This window comes from Chiloscyllium plagiosum, chromosome 3 (genome assembly GCF_004010195.1).
Source record: "Chiloscyllium plagiosum isolate BGI_BamShark_2017 chromosome 3, ASM401019v2, whole genome shotgun sequence".
NCBI classification, from domain to species: Eukaryota; Metazoa; Chordata; class Chondrichthyes; order Orectolobiformes; family Hemiscylliidae; genus Chiloscyllium; species Chiloscyllium plagiosum.
In genome coordinates, this window is record NC_057712.1 from 51,396,967 (window position 1) to 51,420,265 (window position 23,299).

The window sequence follows — 23,299 nt, forward strand, 5'->3', positions numbered from 1 at the left end:
CGGTTTATCTGTCGGCTCCCTCCCCCATTCCTGATGAAGGGCTTATGCCTGAAACATCGACTCTCCTGTTCCTTGGATGCTGCCGGACCTGCTGTGCCCCAGTGCCACATGTCTGTGGACAATATTAAAAGCTTTGAATTCGCAATAACTGTAGGTTTCAGAAATCAGTGAAAAGTAGCTTTTCAGGCAAGGGAAGTTTAGAATAGAATCATAAAATTCCTACAATGCAGATAGAGGCTATTTGGTCCATTTAAGTCTGCACTGACCCTCCAAAGAGTATCCCACCCACACCCACCCCCTACCCTACATTTGTCATGGCCAATCCTCCTGGCCTGCACATCCTTGGACACTACAAGTCAATTTGGCGTGGCTAATCCATCCAACCTACACATCTTTGGATATGCAGTATTAAAGTCTGTGCTTCTTTTGGTACATAATGGCCTCTACTTGTATAAAAGGGGATATGAGGCTTGCAGTTTTGTCTCTAGTTGTTTGTAGTTGTAATGGCCTGATAAAGGGCTTATGCCCAAATTGTCGATTCTCCTGCACCTTGGATGCTGTCTGACCAGCTGCGCTTTTCCAAGAATCACAATCTCAATAACTAATGGCCCTGTTGTCTGACTTGACAACAGTCTATTTAATACTGTTCTCCAGGTACATCTGTCACTATTATAGACTACTCCGTTCTTTCTTTAGTCTGACTGCTGGCTTTTGTTAACATTATGATTTGCATTATACTGCAATAATTGTGAAGTTTACAGACAACACAAATCTTGGAAATGTAGTAAACAGTATGGGGGATAGAAATACAGAGGAACCTCGCTTATCCAGCATTTAGTTGTCTGAATATTGCATTATCCGACAAGCTTACAAGGTCCCGATGCTCAGCTAAACTGTTATCCGGCATTCGATTATCCAGAATTCGATTAACTGAATGAAATACTGCCTGCCCCTGTCGTTCGGATAATCAAGGTTCCTCTGTACTTGCCCCCTTTCATCCTTGCCTGTTCTTGCTGTTTCTCCTTCACACACATTTTCGCTAGCTATGGCACACAGTGTCTCTTGCTGTTGTGTGCATCTGCCTGCACATGCTCACTTGTGCTGTATCAGAAAATAGCATCTACTTCTACCACTCTGACTTTGTCTTTGTTTCTGTTAAGCCACCATTGTAAAAGCCTTCTACATATACTCAGAACTGACTTATTGAAAAATCACAGTTTAACCTCAATTCCATAATTCCGATTGTGCCCTGCACTAATGCTGAAATGTTTGCCCGTTAACTCTAACCTTTAACCTGTAACATTTAGTTGCCTGTCCCTAGCAGATAGGTTTTGAAAACAATTTGCTTTACCTTATATCTATAAACTGTCAACCATTACTCTCATTTCAAGCCTTTTGTTCCTCTAATTGGTTTCCTCTCCATTTAAAGTCAAGCTTTCAGTTTTGCAATCCAGTTCTTGGAACTCCCTCTTTAAATCAATCCACAGCACATCTCTGTCCCTCTTTTGGATGATCAAAGGTGTGGTCAGTTAGATGTTCCGCAGTTGACCAAAAGACTTTTGCTTCTCTCTACAAACTTTCTCCCTTTAAATTGGGCCCTTTTCCTACACCCCTTAAGGCATTTTTGAGTTTTTTTTTCCTCTGTACTGTATGAGTGCGACTTAATTGTCCAAGTATGCTTGATGGTAAATTATGGGTTCACTCCTCTAGACCAGGAGGATTCTGAATTGATATGTTGACAGTCAAGGAAGTGTTAACAATGTTGTAAAACTAAGGGAATGTGAATGTGAATAAAATAGTGACAGGAATGATCTTTCAGTGGCTGTAAGTGTTGATGTAATGTAGCAATTATTTAAGATGATTTTAATTAGCTGTATTAATTTATATATTCTTTTAATGATAGAAGAAAGATGATGTGGATACTAGAATGAGCTCTCAGAAGGTAGAACAATCCACCATCGATCTATTAGGGCTGGGTAAGTAAGGAATATTTAAGTGGATTTTATTTTATGTCGATGTAAGATATAACACATTTTTGTTGAAATGAAAATACTTATAACAGTTATTCTCTGCATTAATAGTCATTGTTGGCTAAACTTGAAACGACAGGCAGTCTTTAGAGACCTTATTCAAAAAGACACTGGTACGTAACTCGCTCTGCATGTTGGGAGTGCAAGTAATGCAAGTGACATTTCAACGTTTACAATCCAACGAGTTTTAGCAAGTTTTATGTAAGACAGTTCTTAAGACTGTTTTAGTTCTGTATATGCAATATCTTCCTTACTATTTGAATTACATTTTGCCCCCATGTAGTGAAGGTGCAAGTTCACTTTTATCTTGAATGCATATATTTCTTACTGTCAGTTACTTGCTTTGATTTTCAATTTTGTATTGTTGTTACTTGAAATCGTAATTGGCTTTATTTATAGAATGGTCATTTTACCTCAACTTGCTATTTCTGAAGTTGCGTACATTGTCTATCAGTAGTCTTAAAACATCTGACTGTAAATGATGACTACACTCAAAGCAAGTTAAGGATGGTCTTGGTCAGATTGGCCATTCAATTCCCTGAAGGAAGAGACATTTATTGTATTCAAGATTCTATAATAAAAAATGCTATTTCTTTAAAAGTTGTTTTAATTAAGGAAAGAACTGTGAATTCCTGAATATTGAAATTCATTGACTTCAAAATAAATCTCCTAGAAGTGGTGAACAAATATTCAGTTTTAAAATGTTAAGCTGCTTTTTTTTTTGTAGATTGATTAAATTATCTACAATTTGTTATGCAATTATTTTCTCCGCCATTAATTGACAAGTGAATTTGTTAACCTTACCTCACTAAGAGTTGTGCCTCATGTTTCAATTTCAGTTGAATCTCACAAGCTGTTATTTGCAATTTCAATTCATTCTATTCTGTGAAGCTTTTCAATTGATTTGTGTTGAAAATGTTCTTAAGTGTAGCCAACATTTTGAATATTTTATCCTTTTCAAATGTTCACCTCCCCTTGGAGTATGGAATAAGTTGAGCAGTTCTGGGGGAAACCATGTGCTTTTATCATGAGCATGAAGAAAACACTGCATTTAGGTGATGTCTGAAGGTGAAAGTTGCTTTTACCCGAGGGTCTTAATTGCTTTTCAGAAGTTGGTGGGACAGTACCTCCAGCCTCCCACTAAATACTTTGAATTAGACTGACATAATCATGTAAGTTTATTATTTAATCTAGCCAGAACAGATCATCATTATCAACAAATTTTCCCAAAAGTTTTTGGTGTTGCTATCTTTCAGTCTAGCTACCCAGGGCAAGCAGCATTTTACATGTATGACTTTTAATCTCGCCTACTACATTCATTGCTCACAGTCTGGTTACAGCAACGAGACCAAACACAGACTGGGTGGCCATGTTATAGAATGCCTCCAGTCTGCCTATAAGAATGAACCGGACCTTGCAGTTGCTTCCCGTTTCTGAAGCCATCTTGCTCCCATGCTAATATTTCCTCCTGTCCTTTTTTTTTCTGTTTTTATATAGAAGAAATGAATAGGTTTATTTGACAGTTAGTCGGTTCCTTGGGTGAAGGTTACAAGGAAAGCCAGTGATGACACAGCAGAGAACTCATAGAACAGAATATCCCTATATGTGGAAATGGGGGACTAAATTACATTGTTGCTTCTATTAATAGGAAAAGTAGCCAGGAGGTTGGTGAAGAGTGACTTTCGCCTCTTCCTTTCCAGTATTCCTCAATTAAGTTCTGGATGACTCATGCATGAGCAATCCTTGTAAATTTACCACAATGTCCTAAACACACTAGCTCTTGTGGTACACCAGTTGTGATGAATTCAGTCCAATGTCTTGTCAGCAGACAACTCACACCACCCCCAATTTTGAAATTGGTACATTTCACCACTGTTTGGGGATGGTAAATTTTCTTTTTTTAAAAAAAGACAGATTATTTGCCTGGTGCAGTCATATTCCTTTGTCAAACTCTGCACTTCATGGGTTCACAATTCCATAACTTGAATGTGGAGAAATGTCAATCTGTTTTTCAAGTTCGGATGAATTGGCACCAATTTTTTGTATTTCAGTTCAAACAGAATAGGGGGTTGTGCAGTACTGTTTAAACACAAGTTACGACTGTACTACGGAACAATACAGAGAAAAGTAGCCCCCATACAAGAATAGTACACAAATTCATGAAGCGTTCCATGTTTTTGAGAGGCTCCTCTTGTGATGCAGTGCTAGTGCCCCTCTGCTTGGTCTGGGAGACCCAGGTTCAAGTCCTACCTGCTCCACAACTGTGTATTTTTTTGGGTGGTGTATCTGCTTCTCTAACTAGACTATCCTCCAGACTGTTAGTGGATCTCTTAATGTGTCCTTGAAGGTGAAGAGTCTGGAATTAATATATTGTGGAAGTAGCAAGTTTTGAGCTACACCAAAGACTAAAACACTTAGAAGACTCACGCCACTCCATCCACTCGACCCAAGAATTCCTGAAGACCCTCAAAGACGCTAAGATAGAAGAGGATGAAGTAATGGTCGTCTTTGATGTAACAGCCCTGTTTACACAAATCAACATTAACCTGGCCAAGGAAACACTGACTACACTATTTGAAGACCAAAAGACACATACACCAAACACCACCAACTTAATCAGCAAGGACAGTATCATCAAGTGTACCTTACCGCACACTTCACCTTCAGCAACAAAACCTACAGGCCAACAGAACACCAATGGGATCTCCGATATCAGGGTTCTTAGCAGAGGCAGTAATGCAGAGACTTGAACATACAGCTCTACCAACCATCCAACCCAAACTCTGGGTCCGCTACATGGATGACACCTTTGTCATCACTAAACAAAACAAGTTAGAGGAAACCCTCAACACCATCAATAATACTCTTGCTGGCATCAAATTCACTAAAGAGGAGGAAAACAACAACAAATTGCCATTCCTAGATGTCACAGTAGAGCGAACAGCCAATGGGGATCTTCAAACTAGCGTCTACAGGAAAACAACACGTGCGGATCAAATATTGAACTACAGAAACAATCATCCCAACACCCACAAATGAAGCTGCATCACAACATTATTTCAATGAGCCAACACACACTGCAGCAAAGAGGAACTACGTAGAGCAGAGGAAAATCATCTATGCAGTGTGTTCAAAAAGAATGGGTACCCAATGAACACAGGGCAAAAGTGAGGACTGCGGATGCTGGAAATCAGAGTCTAGATTAGAGTAGTGCTGAGAAAGCACAGCAAGTCAGGCAGCATCTGAGGAGCAGGAAAATCGACGTTTCGGGCAAAAGCCCTTCACAGTCCGCCAATTTCTCAGCAATAAACCCAAACAAGCAGACAAGACATGTCCAGAAACCCTAGCCACACCCCCCTACATCAAATGCATCACAGAAATGACTGCCAGACTACTCAGACCCCTTGACATCACGGTAACCCACAAACCCACCAAAACACTAAAACAGCAGCTAATGAACTTGAAAGACACTATATAGACAACGAACAAAACAAATGTCATTTACAAAATACCATGCAAGGACTGTAACAAACACTACATTGATCAAACAGGCAGAAAACTAGCCACCAGGACTCATGAACACCAACTAGCCACAAAAAGGCATGACCCCCTCTCACTAGTATCCTCACATACAGATGAGGAAGGACACCACTTCGACTGGGACAGCACATCTATTCTAGGAGAAGCCAAACAAAGACACGTACAAGAATTCATAGAAGCATGTCATTCCAACCGGAACGCTATCAACAAACACATAGTTAGACCCCATCTACCACCCCCTGAGAAAAGGAACCGGAAGTGACTTCACCCAGAAAATGACATCACCGATCCAAAGAAACCCAAACATATAAATAGAAAGCAGGAATTTTCAGCATTGCTTTGCCTGAGGTCCACTGAAGATGTTACCTAGTAGGGTAACGAAACGTCGGGAAATGAGCCTTCCAACTCAGCGAGCAAACCTATATCCATATTATGGAAGTATTTTCTACAGTGCTGAAGTGATTACTATCTTTTCCAGATTTTGAAGAGATCAATAAGTGTTACTACTTTCTTTCTTTGTCATGTGGATGTATCTGTATGGGGTTTGGTTGCCATTTCTATTCAAGTGCATCTCAATTTTAGTTGAAAATATTCCATATGAGCAAAAACTACAACTTTGTTTGTTAATGCTGACTGTTACATCCTGTATTAAATATTAAACTTTGGTGCTTTCATTTTTACTGTTATCATTTCTCATGTTATGACTGTGTGAAGATGTGCAACTCTTTACTGATGTTTTTTAGATTTTATTCTAAATTGGTCAATAATCTGTTAAGAGTTTGACTTCCTTTTGTGTGCCTCTAATCTAGTACTATTGATGAGTTGCAATGATGAAACCAAACTGTCTTTTGAATCTGCACAAATTAAATTTGTGGGCGGCATGGTAGCTTAGTGGTAAGCACTGCTGCCTCACAGCACCAGGGATCTGGGTTCAGTTCCAGCCTCGGGACTGTCTGTGTGAAGTTTGCACATTCTCCTTGTTTCCTCCCACAGTCCAAAGATGTGCAGGTTAGGTGATTTGGCCATGCTAAATTGCCCATAGTGTTCCGGGATGTGTAGGTTAGGTGTATTAGTCAGAGGGAAATGTAAAGTAATGGGGTGGAGGAATGGGCCTGGGTGGAATGCTCTTCAGAGGGTCAGTGTGGACTCATTGGGCCAATGGCCTGTTTCCACACTGTTTGGTTTCGATGATTGATTATACCTGGTTTGCTGAAAGCTAAGACTATAGTTTCTAAGATAAGCTCGATCGTGCTCTTCCTGATGATTTTCTGTTTCCTGGTATATTTTATGGATTTTTATTATGTATTTGAGTTTGTTATGGTAATTTGTTATTTCACAATATATAATTCATAATCCAGGGATTTGGGTTATTCTAAAACTAAAATCTACTGACCGCTGAGGTTACCATCGCAATTTTAGAATTGTAATAGAACAGTACTTCATAGGGACAGGCATTCGGCCCACCATGTCTATGCTGACCATGATGCCATTCTAAACTAATCCCACCTGCCTGCATGTGGTCTATGTACCCCTATTCCCTGTCTGTTTTATCTGTCTGTCTGAATGCCTCTTAAACATTGCTGTCATATCTGCTTCTACCACCACCCCAGCAATGCTTTCCAGTACCTTCCACTCTCTGTTTTAAAAAAACAACTTGTCTTGCATAGCTTCCTTAAACGTTGTCCCCCACTAACCTTTAAACTTAAACTGTCTCGTATTTGCAGCCTGGGAAAAAGTCTCTATCCATGCCTCTCATAGTTTTGTACAATTCTGTCAAGTCACCTAAGCCTCCAATGCTCTAACTAATCTAGGTTTGTCCAATCTCTCCTTATAGCTAATGCATTCCAATCCAGGCAACATCTGGTAAACCTGCTTCACTCCCTCTCTAAAGCTTCTGATAGTATGGCATCCAGAACTGCATGCACTAATCTAAATGTGGACTAACTAAAGTCTTCTACAGCTGCAACATGATGAAATTATACAAATCAAATAAATTACGTAAAATCACAACTTACTTAAATTAACTGAACATTTGTAATGTGTACTTTTTAAAAATTTCTCAGTGAGTGAAAGAACTATTACTTTTGTTTGAAACCTGTTTGATACCGAACAGCAGTGTCACCCAGTTCAGGTTCCAGACAAAATCCAGGCAGCAGGCAACTATCCAAAGTAACATTGATAATTTGACCATTCTGTTCCTCAAAATCCTAGAAACTGGCTTCATGTTGAAGTATCAATCATATGAAAATCAGTAATCAACATTATTTTCGTCATTACATTTTTGCAGGCAACCTAGTGGCAAAACTAGTACCAAAGTCCATATACATACTAGAAGTTATCTAAATATTAGCTGAGGCTCTGTGACCATCCTCTCCTCTGGGTCAAGAACTTGGGGAATTATAATGAGTCCCATTACAAGGCATAAGCACATAACCTTGAATGATGCCAGTCCTAGATAAGCTATTTCTCATAAGAGATTTTATATAGTTGGTCCTCTCAGGAGCATTTATAAGATTCCAAGATGATACTTGAAGTGGCTAATATCTTGCTTTTAACCACTTTGGTCAAGGACATTATCTAGTTCTGTTTGAGGTAGCTATGTTTTGCACATCACAGCACTAACAACAAATCAAAAATACTTAATTACTCTAAAGCACTTAAGGTGAACCTGCTTTTCTGACAGGGCATTTTAATGCAGTATCTTTCTTCTGAGATCTTGTCAGAGCAGGTTTAGTTTTGTACTGTTGAGTATCTGCTTTCTCAGCTGAAAGAGAAATTAGAGCGAAAGTTGTCACAGCTACACACTTAAGAGCAACATTAATTTAAATTCACACTATGGGAGATAGCGGTGTAATAGTAATGTCACCGGGCTAGTAATCCAGAGGCTGAGGCTAATGTTCTGGTCGCAAGTTCAGATCCCAGATAACAGCTGTGGTCCCATGGAGCTGTCATTGATTGTCATGAAAAAGACCATCATAACCATTCTTTCTCAGTCCGAGCATTAAGTGCACTAGCTGCAGGCTTTCAGACTGCTGCTCCTTCGTCAGGTAACTAGCTACCTGGCGAAAGAGCAGCGCTTTGAAGGCTTGTGCTTCCAAATAAACCTATTGGACTATAACCTGGTGTTGTAATTTTTAACTCCAGTATTTGTCATTCTTCCACTTCTCAATTTGGACATATTTATTGGAATTATTGTTTGTCCTTGAGAAAACAGGGCAAGGGAATAACAGATATTAGGTCAACAATGTACAGGCCATGTCATTGTTGCCCCTACCTGTTTCATGAACGTTCACTATTAAAATGACTGCAGGATCCTTTAAGAAAATTCATAATCCGTTGATACACACAAAATACTCCTGAAAAGTTTTTAGTATGTAAAATCAAAACCGTCAAAGCAGTTAGTAAGAAGGATGAAAATATATACATAATTTGAGTTGAAAAGTATATAGGATCAGGTACCACGACACTATTAAAAACATAGGAATGGTGTATGGTTTTCAGCTTCAATTTGAACCTTTTCTTGCCATTCAGACAAGTCATAGTTGTGCCTCAACCACATTTGACTTGCCTTTCCTGTAAATCCCATGATATGTTGGGGTGGAAAGCAAAGACTGGGTGACTGCTTCACAGTACATCTATGTTTTGTCTGCAGAAAAGACCCTGAACTTCCTATTGCTTGTCACTTTAACACACCACCCTGTTCCCTGGCCAACATTGCTTTATCTCAGGCTTGCTGCAGTGCTCCAGCAAAGCTTAGCGCAAGCTGGAAGAACAGCACCTCCTTTTTCCATTTAGGAACCCTGCAGCCTTCTGGACTCAATGTCAAGTTCAATAACTTCAGAGTCTCCCTTGTCCTTACCCCAACCCCGCATGCCATAGAATCCCTACAGTGTGGAAACAAGCCCTTCCTCACCCCCAAAAGTCCACACCAACACTCTGAAGACCAATACCTGGATTATGAATTATATATTTTGAAATAGCAAATTGCCATAACAAACTTAAATGATTATTAAAAATCCATAATATAGGATAGGTATCAGAAGTACATGATTAAGCTTATCTTTGAAACTGTAATCTGAGCTTTCAGCAAGCCATGTATAATTAATCTCTTTAGATTTAGAATCCCTAGAAACCCTACAGTGTGGAAACAGGACATTGGCCCAACAAGCCCACCACACCCATTCTCCCATCCCATTACTCTGCATTTACCCCTGGCTAATGCACCTACCTACACATCCCTGAACATAGTGGGTAATTTAGCATGGCCAATTCACCTAACCTGTACAACTTTAGACTGTGGGAGAAAACCGGAGGGAACCCATGCTGACACAGGGAGAATGTGCAAACTCCACACAGACAGTATCCCAAGGCTTTAATCAAACCTGGGTCCCTGGCATTGTGAGGCAACAGTGCTAACTACTGAGCCACAGTGTCGTCCCACCAGGCCTTGATATCATATAGTCTGCTATTACACACAACCCATTGTTTGCCACTAATGGTCCCCATTAATAGTTATTCACCCTCTTAGCCAGATAGTTATCCACTGCCTTGTCTGTCCAACTACTCTCTCTCTTTGGGCTCTATCCCCACCTATCATTCACTCTTTACCCCTTCTTGGCACCTTATCTTCTGCATATGCACTGATATTTTTCTAGCTACCATCAGTTCTGAGTCATTTAACCCAAAATGCTAATTCTGATTTTCCAGTCATTTCTGTTTTTATTTCTGATGAGATGAATATGGATTTCAACATGCTGATAACAAAATGGACATGAAGGATGTATACAATAGTCAAGACTGAGGTCAAATGATATCAGGTTTGCTCACATGGTCACAGCTATTGAACAAAGGAAAATGGAGGAGATAGCTGAGATTTTGGAGGTGCTGATGAATTTTCAAGAATCGCTGGAATCGGGGAGGGTCCCAGAGGACTGGACAATGGCTAATCTAACACCCTTCTTTAAGAAGGGAGGGAAGCAGAAGACAGCAAAATGTAGGCCAGTTAACCTGACCTTGGTTGTTGGTATGAGTTTAGAGTCCATTATTAAGGGTGTGATTGTGGAGTACTTGGAAGTGCATGGTAAAACAGGTCACGAATCAGCACTGCTTCATCAAAGGAAGGTCATGTCTGACATATCTGTTGCAGTTGTTTGTGGAGAACTAATGGCCGTGACCAGTTTGGATTTCTTGAAGGCTTTTGACAAAGTCCCACACAGGAGGCTGCTGAATAAGATAAGAGCTGATTGCGTTAGGGAGCAAGGTACTGACATGAATATTAGATTGGCTGAAGACTAGTAGGCAGAAAGTGGTGATTTAGTGGGGAGGAGATGGCTTAGTGGTATTATTACTGGACTGTTAATCTAGAGAACCAGGTAATGTTCTGGGCACCTGAGTTTGAATCCTGCCATAGCAAATGGTGGAACTTGAATCCAATAAAAATTCTGGAATTGCTGGAAAAACCTATTTGGTTCACTAATATTCTTTAGAGAAGTAAACTGCCATCCTTGTCTGGTTTGGCACACATATGACAATGTGGTTGACTCTAAGAATAGGGTGAACAGTACGATGCAAGTCCAGTGAAACAGCCTATGCAGCTTTACTGCTGATTTTAACTTTGCGTTTGTGGTAAGCTAATATTGAGAATAGCGAAGAGGCAGTGCTGGTTTCCTCACATGCTAATTTTAAGATATCTTCTTGGTTGTATTCGTTTGGAATCTTTTCTAAAAGATTATTTCTCTTTCTATTTCCCTACCCCCCCCCCCAATGAAACCCCTCTGTTTAAAAATCATTCAAAACTTTTGATTTGCATTAGACTTATGGTGATTCATGCTTTCTATTACTTGCCCTGTGGGGAGTTGGGATGGGCAATAAATGCTGATGTAGCCAGTGATACGCTCATCCCTTGAATGAATTTTAAAAATGACTTTTTTTCAGGATGGGGCATGGTGACGAGTGGAGTTCTGCAGAAGTCTTTGTTGGGACAAAACTATTCATGTTATACATTAACGATCTGGACAAAGGAAGTGAGGGTATTGTGCTAAGTTTACAAATGACAAAAAGGTAGACAGAGGGAGAGGTAGTGTTGAAGAAATGGTAAGGCTGCAGTAGAACTTGGACAGGCTACAAATGTGGGCAAAGAAGTGGCAATATACATTCATGCACTTTGGTAGGAAGAAAAGAGATTTAGACGATTTTCTAAAAAGGAGAAGGCTTTGGAAATCCGAAGCATCAGGAGACTTGGGAGTCCTAGTTCAGGATTCTCAAGATTAGCTTGGAGGTTCATTTGGCAGTTAAGAAGGTAAATGCAATGTTGGCATTCATGTTGAGAGGGCTAGGATACAAGAGCAGGGATGTATTGCTGAGGCTGTAAAATGTTAGACCACATTTGGAATATTGTGAGCAATTTTGGGGCCCCATATCAAAGCAACTATGTGGTCAAGAGACCGTTGAAAGAATTAGCCTGGGGATGAAAGGTTTGTTGTATGAGGAGTGTTTGAGGACTCTGAGTCTCTATTCAGTGGAGTTTAGAAGGATGAAGGGGGAGGGATCTCAATGAAACACTCAGAATACTGAAATCTGCATAAAGTGGATGTGCAGATGGTGATCCCACAAGCAGGAGAGACTAGGATCTCAGGGCACTGTCTCAGAGTGCAAGCATGATCCTTTAAAACTGAGATAAGGAATTTTTCAGCCAAAGGGAGGTGAGTCCTGTGGAACTCATGCCCTCAAGACTATGGAGGCCAAATCATTGACTGTATTTAAGGTGGAGAGAGAGATTCTTCTTTAGTTAGGAGATTAAAGGTTACGGAGAGAAGGCAGGAAAACGAGATTCAGAAACATATCAGCCATAATCAAATGGTAGAGTAGATTTGATGGAGCAGAATGAAGCCATTTGGTTCAAGTGGAGATAATATGGAAGAAATAAGCTCTGTTAAAAACAAAATAAATCACCTATCTGTAGATTCTTACTTGTGCCTTTGGAAGTTGTGGGTCAAAGTTGCCTTAGAATAAAGGCCATTCCAGATCTTGATTGACCTGATGATTATAGATGATAGAGAATACTAGTGTTTGCAAGATAAGAAATGTTGACATTTTCTTTAAGTCTAGCCTGGTTACAGCTGGCATGAACACTATACAATTACTCCTGATTGGAATCTAAATTGAGTTAACACAACTCTGTTCCAACTGAAATAAAACCTGTAAAATCTGTCATCTGAACACTTCATTTATCAACACAGCAGCTAACATTGTAGGGGTGGGGGAAACAGAATGAGCATTGCCAATTTATTTACAATTGTTTGTATTAATGGTTGCTTTTCTGTCTTTGGGCAATTCAATGAAGAAATCTTTATTTCAAAATAACTGAATTGTAACTTTTGCTGGTCTTAGAGTCTGTACTTGAATTTGTGTAGTATTCAGACAAACTGGTGCTTTGAACAAAATGAATGATATAATTTTGCAGGTTGGCAGTGTTGGGGTTAAATCGCCACAAGTTACCTTGAATTCAGCAATTTAAGGAATCTCTGACAATAAAGTACTGAAACAATTATTTAAACTTTATTTCATATTGTAGTCAAAATAAGACCCCTCAAGTAAGCCACTCCAGCCTCTTAATTCAACTTTGGCTATTAACCATTACTGGAATTCAGCTACAATTCCAACCAATAGTGTCTGTCTCTGGAAGTGTCCAGTGTTCAATCCTTGTGCAGTGTTATTCTTCAAAGTTCCCCTAATGAAGGGTTCTGGCATTAGATTCTTACACAGGTACACAATCCTTTTTTCGGAATTCCGAAATCCGAAATTGTTTTCGTGGAGTGTCATTTTGGCGTGTGAACAAGGTGATCCAACTCCACACCCCTTGAACCACTTCACTCAGATAGGATGTGGCGGCATGGCCTGCACTGGCAGGCATCAATTGTGTCTCAGCACTTGTACTATTCACACATGTGTATGCTGTCAGGTAATTTTTAAAATTTCACATGAAAATGTCATTTATTTCAAAATCTGAAAATTTCCAAATTCTGAAAAACAACTGGCCCCAAGGATTTCCGATAAAGGATTGTGTACCTGGAGAAATTTTCATGCTTCAGGTCAATCATATATTTTTGATGGCTCTTTAGATTTTTCCATCCAAAGTATTGACCATTTCTCCGAATTATCGAGTCTGCAGCTTGTCTTTTTAATCAGAAGTAGCTTCTTAGTTTTTGCCAAAATGTAAAAAATGTTTGACACAGCTTTCCTATGATTAACTCCTTAAATTCTTCTGCAGGACTATCATTTGTCCTGTGGCTCAAGGCAACCAGTTATCAAGCAGGTGTCAAAGCAGTTTTGTTTATGCACCTTTCCCCCACGTCCCCCTTCCCAGATATAGCTAATTGCTTTTGATTCCTGTTTAAGTTTGTCCTTGTCCCTCAATTGTTTATTCTGACAGAAGTGTTACTGTCTTTTTGTGTGTAACACAATCTTTGATTCTTTCAATCCACGAACAATTATTAAAGTTCTAAACTTTACTCAATCACAGGAGTTTTTTGTTAATGTCATTCTGCTTTCTTTTGGCTTTCTATTAATATTGGCATTGACTAATTTAGATCAAAAATGTGATTACTTATAAAATGTTTGCCCATAAAGAATAGGAGTTGGGAGGTCATGTTGCGGCTATAGAGGACATTGGTTAGGCCAATTTTGGAATGTTGTGTGCAATTCCGGTCTCCCTCCTATCTGAAGGATGTTGTGAAATTTGAAAGGGTTCAGAAAAGACTTAGAAGAATGTAGCCAGCGTTGGAGGATTTGAGCTATAGGGAGAGGCTGAATGGGCTTGGGCTATTTTCCCTGGAGCTTTGGATGCTGAGAAGTGACCTTTATGGGAGTTTATAAAATCATGAGGGGCATGTGTAGGGTAAATAGACAAGGTCTTCCCCCTCTGGTAGGGAGTCCAGAGTTACAGGGAGAGGGGCAAGATTTAAAAGGGGCCTAATTGCTGCCAGAGGAAGTGATGGAGACTGGTACAATAACAGTATTGAAAAGTATATGAATAGGAAGGGTTTAGAGGGATATGGACTAAGTGCTGGCAAATGGGACGAGATTAGCTCAGGATATCTGGTCAGCATAGATGGGTTGGGCCGAAGGGTTTGTTTCCATGTGTACATCTCTGACTCCATGACTGTATATGTGATTGTAGCTTTTTGATTCCTATTTTCTGCAATACATCTTTGCATTTCAAAATCTGTTACTTTGATCATTTTTCTATAACTTGATTTTTTGAAAAAAAAAGCATTTCTAATGTGTAAAAAATGATTGTAGATTGTGAGGCTTGAATGCTAATTCACATTCATGTTACAGATAGAAACCCTCATGGATGGGTTATTACGACAGAAGCTTTTTTTAAAGTATACATTGAATCCTGACCCTGTGTCCAAATGTCTGTAGATGGAGAGATTACAAGTGGTTTGGCTGTAATTGAACTGATCTACATCTCTTTTTCAGAAAAAAATTAAGGTCCAAAGCAGGTGATCTGATAATAAATAGAGCTGAAAGAAGACGAAGGAATGGCCATACTGATTTTGTTCTGTCAGCTAATCAACCCCATGGTGGATTTACTCATGAGTAATTGCTAAACCTTTCATGCTGATGCTTTATTAAGATTGTACAGAATCTGTGGATGAATTTCTCTTATCCAAGTGGGTTGGTCTTTTTTAAGTAGTTGTAATGAAAAAATATGTCCTAAGGAATCATGACCTTAAGAAGGAAACGATGAAATGCTTCCATTTAGATAAAATATCAGAACAGTTACATAATAAAGGTACTGCCACCTTCTCTCGTGATCAATAATCTACCCCACCAACCCTTGTTTGATTTTTGCATTCGAAGCTTAATTGACAAAATAATTTGCATTGGCATGGGGGACTAATGTTGCACTTAATTTAGTGTTAACATCCATCACAAAGAATATGATGAACCTTGAGTGGATTTTGTACAAAAACGTTGCAAACTGCATAACATAATAGAACATAAAACATTGCAGCATACTTCAGGCCCTTTGGCCCTCAATGCTGCGCTGACCTGTGGAACCAATCTGAAGCCAATCTATCCAGTACAGTTCCATTTTCATCCATATGTTTATGTAATGACCATTTAAATGCCCTTAAAGTTGGTGACTCTACTACTGTTGCAGGCAGTGCATTCCACGCTCCTCCTATTGAGTAAAGAAACTACCTCTGACGTCTGTCCTATATCCATCACCCCTCAATTTAAAGCTGTGTCCCCTAGTGCTAGCCATCACCATCCGAGGAAAAGGGCTGTTCCTGTCTACCCTATCTAACCCTCTGGTTTTCTTCTATGTCTCAGCTAATGAGATTAGATTCCCTACAGTAATGAAACAGGCCATTTGGCTCAACAAGCCAACTCTGACCCTCCGAAGAGTAACCCACCCAGACCCATTCCCCGACTCTATATTTGCCCCTGACTAATTCGCCTAACTCAGTGGTTAGCACTGCTGCCTCACAGCACCTGGGCCCTGGGTTCAATTCCAGCCTTGGGTGTCTGTCTGTGTGTGGAGTTTGGGTGTGTTACTCTTCAGAGGGTCTGGTTGGGCCAAAGGTCCTGTTTCCACTCTGTATGAAATCTAATCTTGCTGTACATCTCTATGATTCTATATATGAATAGAAAGGGTTTGGAGGGATATGGGCTGGGTGCTGGCAGATGGGATCAGATTAGATTGGATTGGGATATCTGGTCGGCATGGATGGGTTGGACAGAAGGGTCTGTTTCCATGCTGTACATCTCTGACTATGGGCAGTTTAGCATGACAGCACCACAGCTGCAGCATGACCACGTGGCTCCAAAACTTAATCCCTCTACTAATAAAAGATAACACACTGTATGCCTTCTTAATAACCCTATCAATCTGGGTGGCAACTTTCAGGGATCTGCTCATTTACACTACCAAGCATCTTACCATTAGCCCAGTACTCTTTATTCATGTTGCCCCTTCAAAGTGAATCACCTCACACTTTTCTACATTAAACGCCATTTGCCACCTCTCAGCCCAGCTCTGTAGCTTATCTATGTCCCCACTGTAATCTGCAACATCCTTCAGACTATCCACAATTCCTTCGTATCATCCGCAAATTTACTAACCCATCCTTCTATGCCCTCACTAGGTCATTTATAAAATGACAAACAGCAGTGGCCCCAAAACAGATCCTTGCAGGATACCACTAGTAACTGAACTTCAGGATGAACATTTCCCATCAACCACCACCTTTCTTTCAACTAGCCAATTTCTGATCCAAATCACTAAATCACCCTCAATCCCATGCATGCGTATTTTATGCAATAGCCAGCCATGGGGAACCTTATCAAACATCTTTCTGAAATCCATATACACATCATCAAAAGCTTTACCCTCCTCCACCTGTTTGGTCGCCATCTGTAAGAAGCAAGGTTTGTGAGTCACAACCTAGCCTTCACAAAACCATGTTGACTATCCCTGATCAACTTATTCCTCTCTACATGATTATAAATCCTACCTGTTATAACCTTTTCCAACACTTTACCCACAACTGAAGTAAGGCTCACTGGTCTATAATTACCAGGGTTGTCTGTACTCCCCTTCTTGAGCAAGTGGGCAACATTTGCTATCCTCAAGTTTTCTGGCGCTATTCCTGTAGATAATGACGACATTAAGATCAAAGCCAAAGGCTTTGAAACCTCCTCCCTGGCTTCCCAGATGATCCTAGGATAAATCCCATCCGGCCGAGGGGACTTATCCATTTTCACACACTCCAGAATTTCTGACATCACTTCCTTGTGAACCTCAATCCCATGTAGTTTAGTAGCCTGTATCTCAGTATTCTCCTTAAACACATTATCTTTTTCCAGTGTGAGGACTGACGAAAAACATTCGAGTCAATCTTTTATTCCAGATGTACCTATAGAAAGCTTCAGGGTTTTCCTTGCTGGCTCCTCTTGGCACTCTCTTTCAGTCTTTCCTGGCTAACTTTACTCTCCAGCTCCCTGACTGAGCCTTCCTGTCTCATTCTAACATAAGCTTTCTTCTTCCTCTTGACAAGAGATTCAACATCTTCAGTAAACCGCAGCTCCCTTGCTCGACCACTTCCTCCTTGCTTGACAGGTATATACTTATCAAGGACATGCAGTAGCTGTTCCTTGAACAAGCTCCACATTTCAATTGTGCGCATCCCCTGCAGTTTCCTTCCCCGTCCTATGCATTCTAAATCTTGCTTAATTGCATCATAATTGCCTCTTGCCCTGTGTTAAATACCTATCCCTTTCCATCACTAAAGTAAACATAACCAAATTGTGGTCACTATCTACCTTCAAATCTCACACCTGGACAAGTTCATTACCCAGTACCAAATCCAGTGTGGCCTCGCCCCTTGGTTTGTCTACGTACTGTCAGGAAACCCTCCTGCACACATTGGACAAAGACTGACCCATCTAAAGTACTCAAACTATAGTATTTGCAGTCAATACTTGGAAAATTAAAGATCCCCCATAACAACTACTCTGTTACTCTCGCTCCTATCCAGAATTATCTTTGCTGTCCTTTGCTCTACATCTCTGGAACTATTTAGAGGCCTATAGAAAACTCTCTCAACAGGGTGACCTTTCCTGTTTCTAACCTCAGCCCATATTACCTCAGTAGATGAGTCATAGATATATACAGCATGGAAACAGACCCTTCAGTCCAACTCATCCATGCCAACCAGATATCCCAACCCAATCTAGTCCCACCTGCCAGCACCCAGCCCTTATCCCTCCAAACCCTTTCATATACCCAACCAGATGCCTTTCCTCAAACGTCCTTTCTGCCACCATCATACTGTCCTTGACTGACAATGCCATACCTCCCCCTCTTTTACCATTGTCTCTGTTTTTGCTGAAATATCTAAATTGCGGAACCTGCAACCACCATTGCTGTTCCTGCTCCAAAATGGCCACAACATCAAAGTTCCAGGTACCAAACCCCATGCTAAAGGTTCACCCACCTTATTTCGGATGCTCCTGGTGTTGAAGTAGGCACACTTCAAACCACCTTCCTGCTGAACTCTTACAACCTTGAAACCTCATTTCTGACCACCTCCTTAGAATCTCTGCAGTGTTGAAACAGGCCCTTTGGCCAACAAGTCCACACCGACCCTCCGAAGAGTAACCCACACAGGCCCAGTCCCTTACCCTATTACTGTACATTTACCCCTGACTAATGTACCGAAACTACACATTCCTGGACTCCATGGACAATTCAGCATGGCGAATTGACCTAACCTGCACATCTTTGGATTGTGGGAGGAAACCGGAGCACCCGGAGGAAACCCATGCAGACAGGGAGAATGTGCAAACTCCACACAGACGATCATGTGAGGTTGGAATTGAAGCTGGACTGGGTCTTTGGCGCTGTGAGGCAGCAGTGCTAACCACTGAGCCACCCATTGTCCAGGAGATTGAGACTTCACTACTCTCAACCTCCTGGACATTGGAATTACAATTTAGGTTCCCATCCCCCTGCTGAATTAGTTTAAACCCTCCCAAAGCGCATTAGCAAATTTCTTCCCCAAGATGTTAATACACCTGTGGTTCAGGTGTAGACCATTCTGATTGTAGAGGTCCCAACCACCCCAGAATGAGCCCTAATTATCCAGGTATCCAAGTGACCTGTTCAAGTCCTATCTCTCCCTATACCTTGCTTCGCGAGCACGTGGCATGGTAACAACCCAGAGATAACAACTGTTTGTTCTAGATCTAAGCTTCCACCCTAACTCCCTGAATTTCTGCCTTATATCCCCATCCCTTTTCCTAACTGTCTCATTAGTACCTATGTAGATCACGACTTGCGGCTGCTCCCCCTTCCCCTCAAGGATCCCGAAAACATGATCCGAGACATCACGAGCCCTGGCACTTGGGAGGCAACACACCAACTATGAGTCTCTCTCATTCCCAAAGAACCTCTTATCTGTCCCCTAACTATGTAGTCCCCAATGACTAATGCTCTGTTCCTTTTCCCCCCTTTCCTTCTGAGCAACAGGGGGACAGACTGTGTGTAAGAGACCTTTACTCCATGACTTACCCCTGGCAAGTTGTTCCTCGTGTCAGTATCCAAAATGGTGTACTTGTTGAGGGGAACAGCCACACGGGAATCCTGCGCTGCCTGTCGGTTCCCTTTCTGTCCCCAGATATTTTGAACACTTTTGAATTTTGTTATTTCTGGGAGATGTTTTGTTTGTTGCATGCTGAAGATGCATGGGACGTCTCTCACTTACTTAGATATAATCTCTAACGCATTGACTTTGTTTTGTTTTAAAGAAGAACACCAAGTATTTGAAACTCTTTTTTTTTTAAAAGTATCAAAACGAAACTGCCTGGAGAATTGCATTGTTTGAAATGGGTGAAAAATGAGGAAGTGAGTTTACAAAAGATTTTACTATCTCAGCTAGCCAAGGTAATGCAGGAAACACAAATGAAAGAGATCTGTCACCCAAAGCTAATCAGATTTGATCTCAATTTATTGGAAGTCTTTATTAAGCTTAGCCCAGTGTTTTGAGCAAACCTACCACCACCTTATCCTTTTAGGATAGAATGTACTACTTCACAGAAAATGGCCTCCATTGTAGCATATCATGGAAATCTGAACCTAACACAGACCAGCTTAATCAAGTAACAGTTTAAAATTTCGAAATTATTTATTGAAAAAATTTATTTTGATAGATTTAAAACTGTTAACTTTAGCAAGTAACCAGGCGGCAACCAAGATGGCGGCAACTCAGCAAGTCTGAGTCTACAGTACTTCTCCCAAGACTTGGGCAAAGTGGGTCACCCATCTCCACCACACTCACCAAATCATTTAAAATAGTTTTTACTTAATGTAATTAGTTGTTCAGTATTGAATTTAAACAATTTAGTCTCCAGTAAAAGTGACTAAAGGGAAGGGAGCCCGCAGCTCTCAGCAAGCAGGAATCCCTCCCCCACCTTCCCCAGCTGCAGCAGAGGCGTCCGCAGCCGCCCTGGGGGACTTGCCTACGGCGGCGAGCCTCGTGGAAATAATCTCCAAACTTGATGCAAAGATCGACGCTTTTATTGAAGAATCCCGAAGCCGATGGGACTCCCTCTTGGCCGCGCTGCAAAAGCACGACCGAGACATCAAGGAAATCAAGCGCCGAGTCGGAGGGGCTAAAGGCCACGACCTCTGAAACTACAGCACAATCAGCCGTGGACCGGGTCCGGACTCTCGAACAGTGAGTCCGGACCTTAGAGAATCACATTGACGACCTCAAGAATGGAGGTCGTCGAAAAAATATTCATTTGCTGGGCCTTCCCAAATGGGAAGAGGAAGGCCAGCTTAGTGTTCCTTGAACACAGCTTTTAAATCTGGAGGCTGCATCAGGCCAGGTAGGGGTGGAATGGGCCCCTACTGAGTTGCAATACGCGGGACCAGCTCAAACCAGTTCCTCCTCCTCCTCCTCCTGCTCCTCCTCCTCCTCCCCTCTTTCCCCCGCCCCAAGTCCTGTTCCGGCTGCAGAGTTATAAGGAGAGGCAGATACTCTTAGAAGCCTCCAGAAATCTTGGAAAAGATCCCCACGCCATGATCTATAAAGGATCCAAGATCATGTTATTCCAGGATTTTTAGCCAGCTCTGGTCCGAAAGAGGAAGGCGCTTGATGAAGCAAAGAAGTGTTTAAGGGACTTAAATATTCAGTACTCCTTGCGCTACCCAGCGACGCTACGCTTTAACCATGAAGGATCCGTGTATAACTTCGGATCGCCGGAAAAGGAATTTTTGGACTCAGATAAATTATAAGAGTTAATTGATGTTGGTTTGCTTTCCCCTACTCCGGTTTACATCCCTCCTTTTTTTTATATATTAATCCCCCTTTTAAAACCTTACTGTTTAATATTATCTTGGGGGGTGGGGAGAGGGATTTATTTATTTGTTCTCTACTTAACGATTTTTCTCTTCCCCTCCCCCCTTTTTTAAAAATTCTATATATAGTTCAAAGTTTGGGTGAAGATTTGTAGCTCGGGTGCTCGTTGTTGTGGTTCTGTTCGCCGAGCTGGAAATTTTTGTTGCTAGTCCCCTGTCTAGGTAACATCCTCAGTGCTTGGGAGCCTCCTGTGAAGTGCTTCTGTGGTGTTTCCTCCGGCATTTATAGTGGCCTGTCCCTGCCGCTTCCGGTTGTCAGTTTCAGCTGTCCGCTGTAGTGGCCGGTATATTGGGTCCAGGTCGACAGACGACAAGCAACATGAATTCGACTGGGACAACACTACCATTATAAGGCAAGCCAAACAAAGAACAGCCAGGGATTTGTCCTATGTAGTGTTTTGTGCAGTCCTTGCATGGGATTTTGTACACTACATTAATTTTGCTCATGCTGGGTATCGGGTCCTTCATTCTGGTGAGTTGTTGTCTGAGGGTGGCTGTTGGTTTGTGTGCTGTTATAAGTCCTAGGGGTCGCAGTAGTCTGGCTGTCAGTTCTGAAATGCTCCTGATGTATGGTAGTGTGGCTAGTCCTTTGGGTTGCGGCATGTCCTCATTCCGTTGTCTTTCTCTTAGGCATCTATTGATTAAATTGCGCTGGTATCCGTTTTTGGCGAATACCTTGTACAGGTGTTCCTCTTCCTCTTTTTGCAGTTCTGGTGTGCTGCAGTGTGTTGTGGCCCTTTTGAATAGTGTCTTTATGCAACTTCATTTGTGTGTGTTGGGGTGGTTGCTTTCATAGTTCAGGACTTGGTCTGTGTGTGTGGCTTTCCTGTATACCTTAGTGGTGAATTCTCCGTTCGGTGTTCTCTGTACCATCACGTCTAGGAATGGGAGTTGGTTATCCTTTTCTTCTCCTCTCGTGAATCGGATTCCTGTTAGTGTGGCGTTGATGACCCGGTGTGTTTTCTCTATTTCTGTATTTTTAATGATTACAAAGGTGTCATCAACGTATCTGACCCAGAGTTTGGGTTGAATTTGTGGTAAGACTGTTCTAACCTTTGCATTACTGCTTCTGCTATGAGTCCCGAGATCGGTGATCCCATGGGTGTTCTGTTGATTTGTTCGTATATCTGGTTGTTGAATGTGAAGTGTGTTGTGAGGCACAAGTCCAGTAGTTTAACTATGCCGTCTTTGTTGATGGGTTCAACGTCCTGTTGTCTGTTCTGTATGTCCAGCAGGTTGGCTATTGTTTCTCTGGCTAGGGTTTTGTCAATAGAGGTGAACAGTGCCGTTACGTCGACTGAGACCATAGTTTCTTCCTTGTCTATGTGTATATTTCTGATGATGTCCAAGAATTCCTGTGTTGATTGTATAAATTGTCTGGATCCGCTGATCAGGTATTTCAGTTTCTGCTGTAGTTCTTTAGCCAGTTTGTGTGATGATGTCCCTGGTAGTGATACTATGGGTCTGAGTGGGATGTCTGGCTTGTGCACTTTAGGCAGTCCATAGAATCTGGGGCTGTTGTTGCTTTCAGGTTTCATTCTTTGTAGGTCCGACCTGGTTATCTGTCCCTTTTTTTGTAGATTCCTCAGTGTGTTATTTATCCTATTGGTGAGCTGTGGGGTGGGGTCCAACTCCCTCTTTTGGTAGGTGTTGGTATCTGCAAGTAGTTGTTCTTTTTGGGTGTATTCTGCTTTGTCCAGGATGACCATCATTCTGCCTTTGTCTGCTGGTACTATGATTATGTTCTTATCGTTTCTTAGTGATTTTAGTGCTTCCCTCTCCTTGGTGTTGA

General features: G+C 41.3%; 1 protein-coding gene across 4 annotated transcripts in view; it reads left to right on the forward strand.

The window, feature by feature from the left end:
• The window catches only part of smap1 (small ArfGAP 1), a 248,777-nt gene that overhangs the window by 167,857 nt on the left and 57,621 nt on the right, over nt 1-23,299 (forward strand). For all 4 annotated transcript variants that reach the window (XM_043681802.1, XM_043681807.1, XM_043681823.1 and 1 more), the window contains one exon: nt 1,904-1,976. In XM_043681802.1, the coding sequence (XP_043537737.1) occupies nt 1,904-1,976 (73 nt within the window). The remainder of the gene's footprint in view (nt 1-1,903; nt 1,977-23,299) is intronic.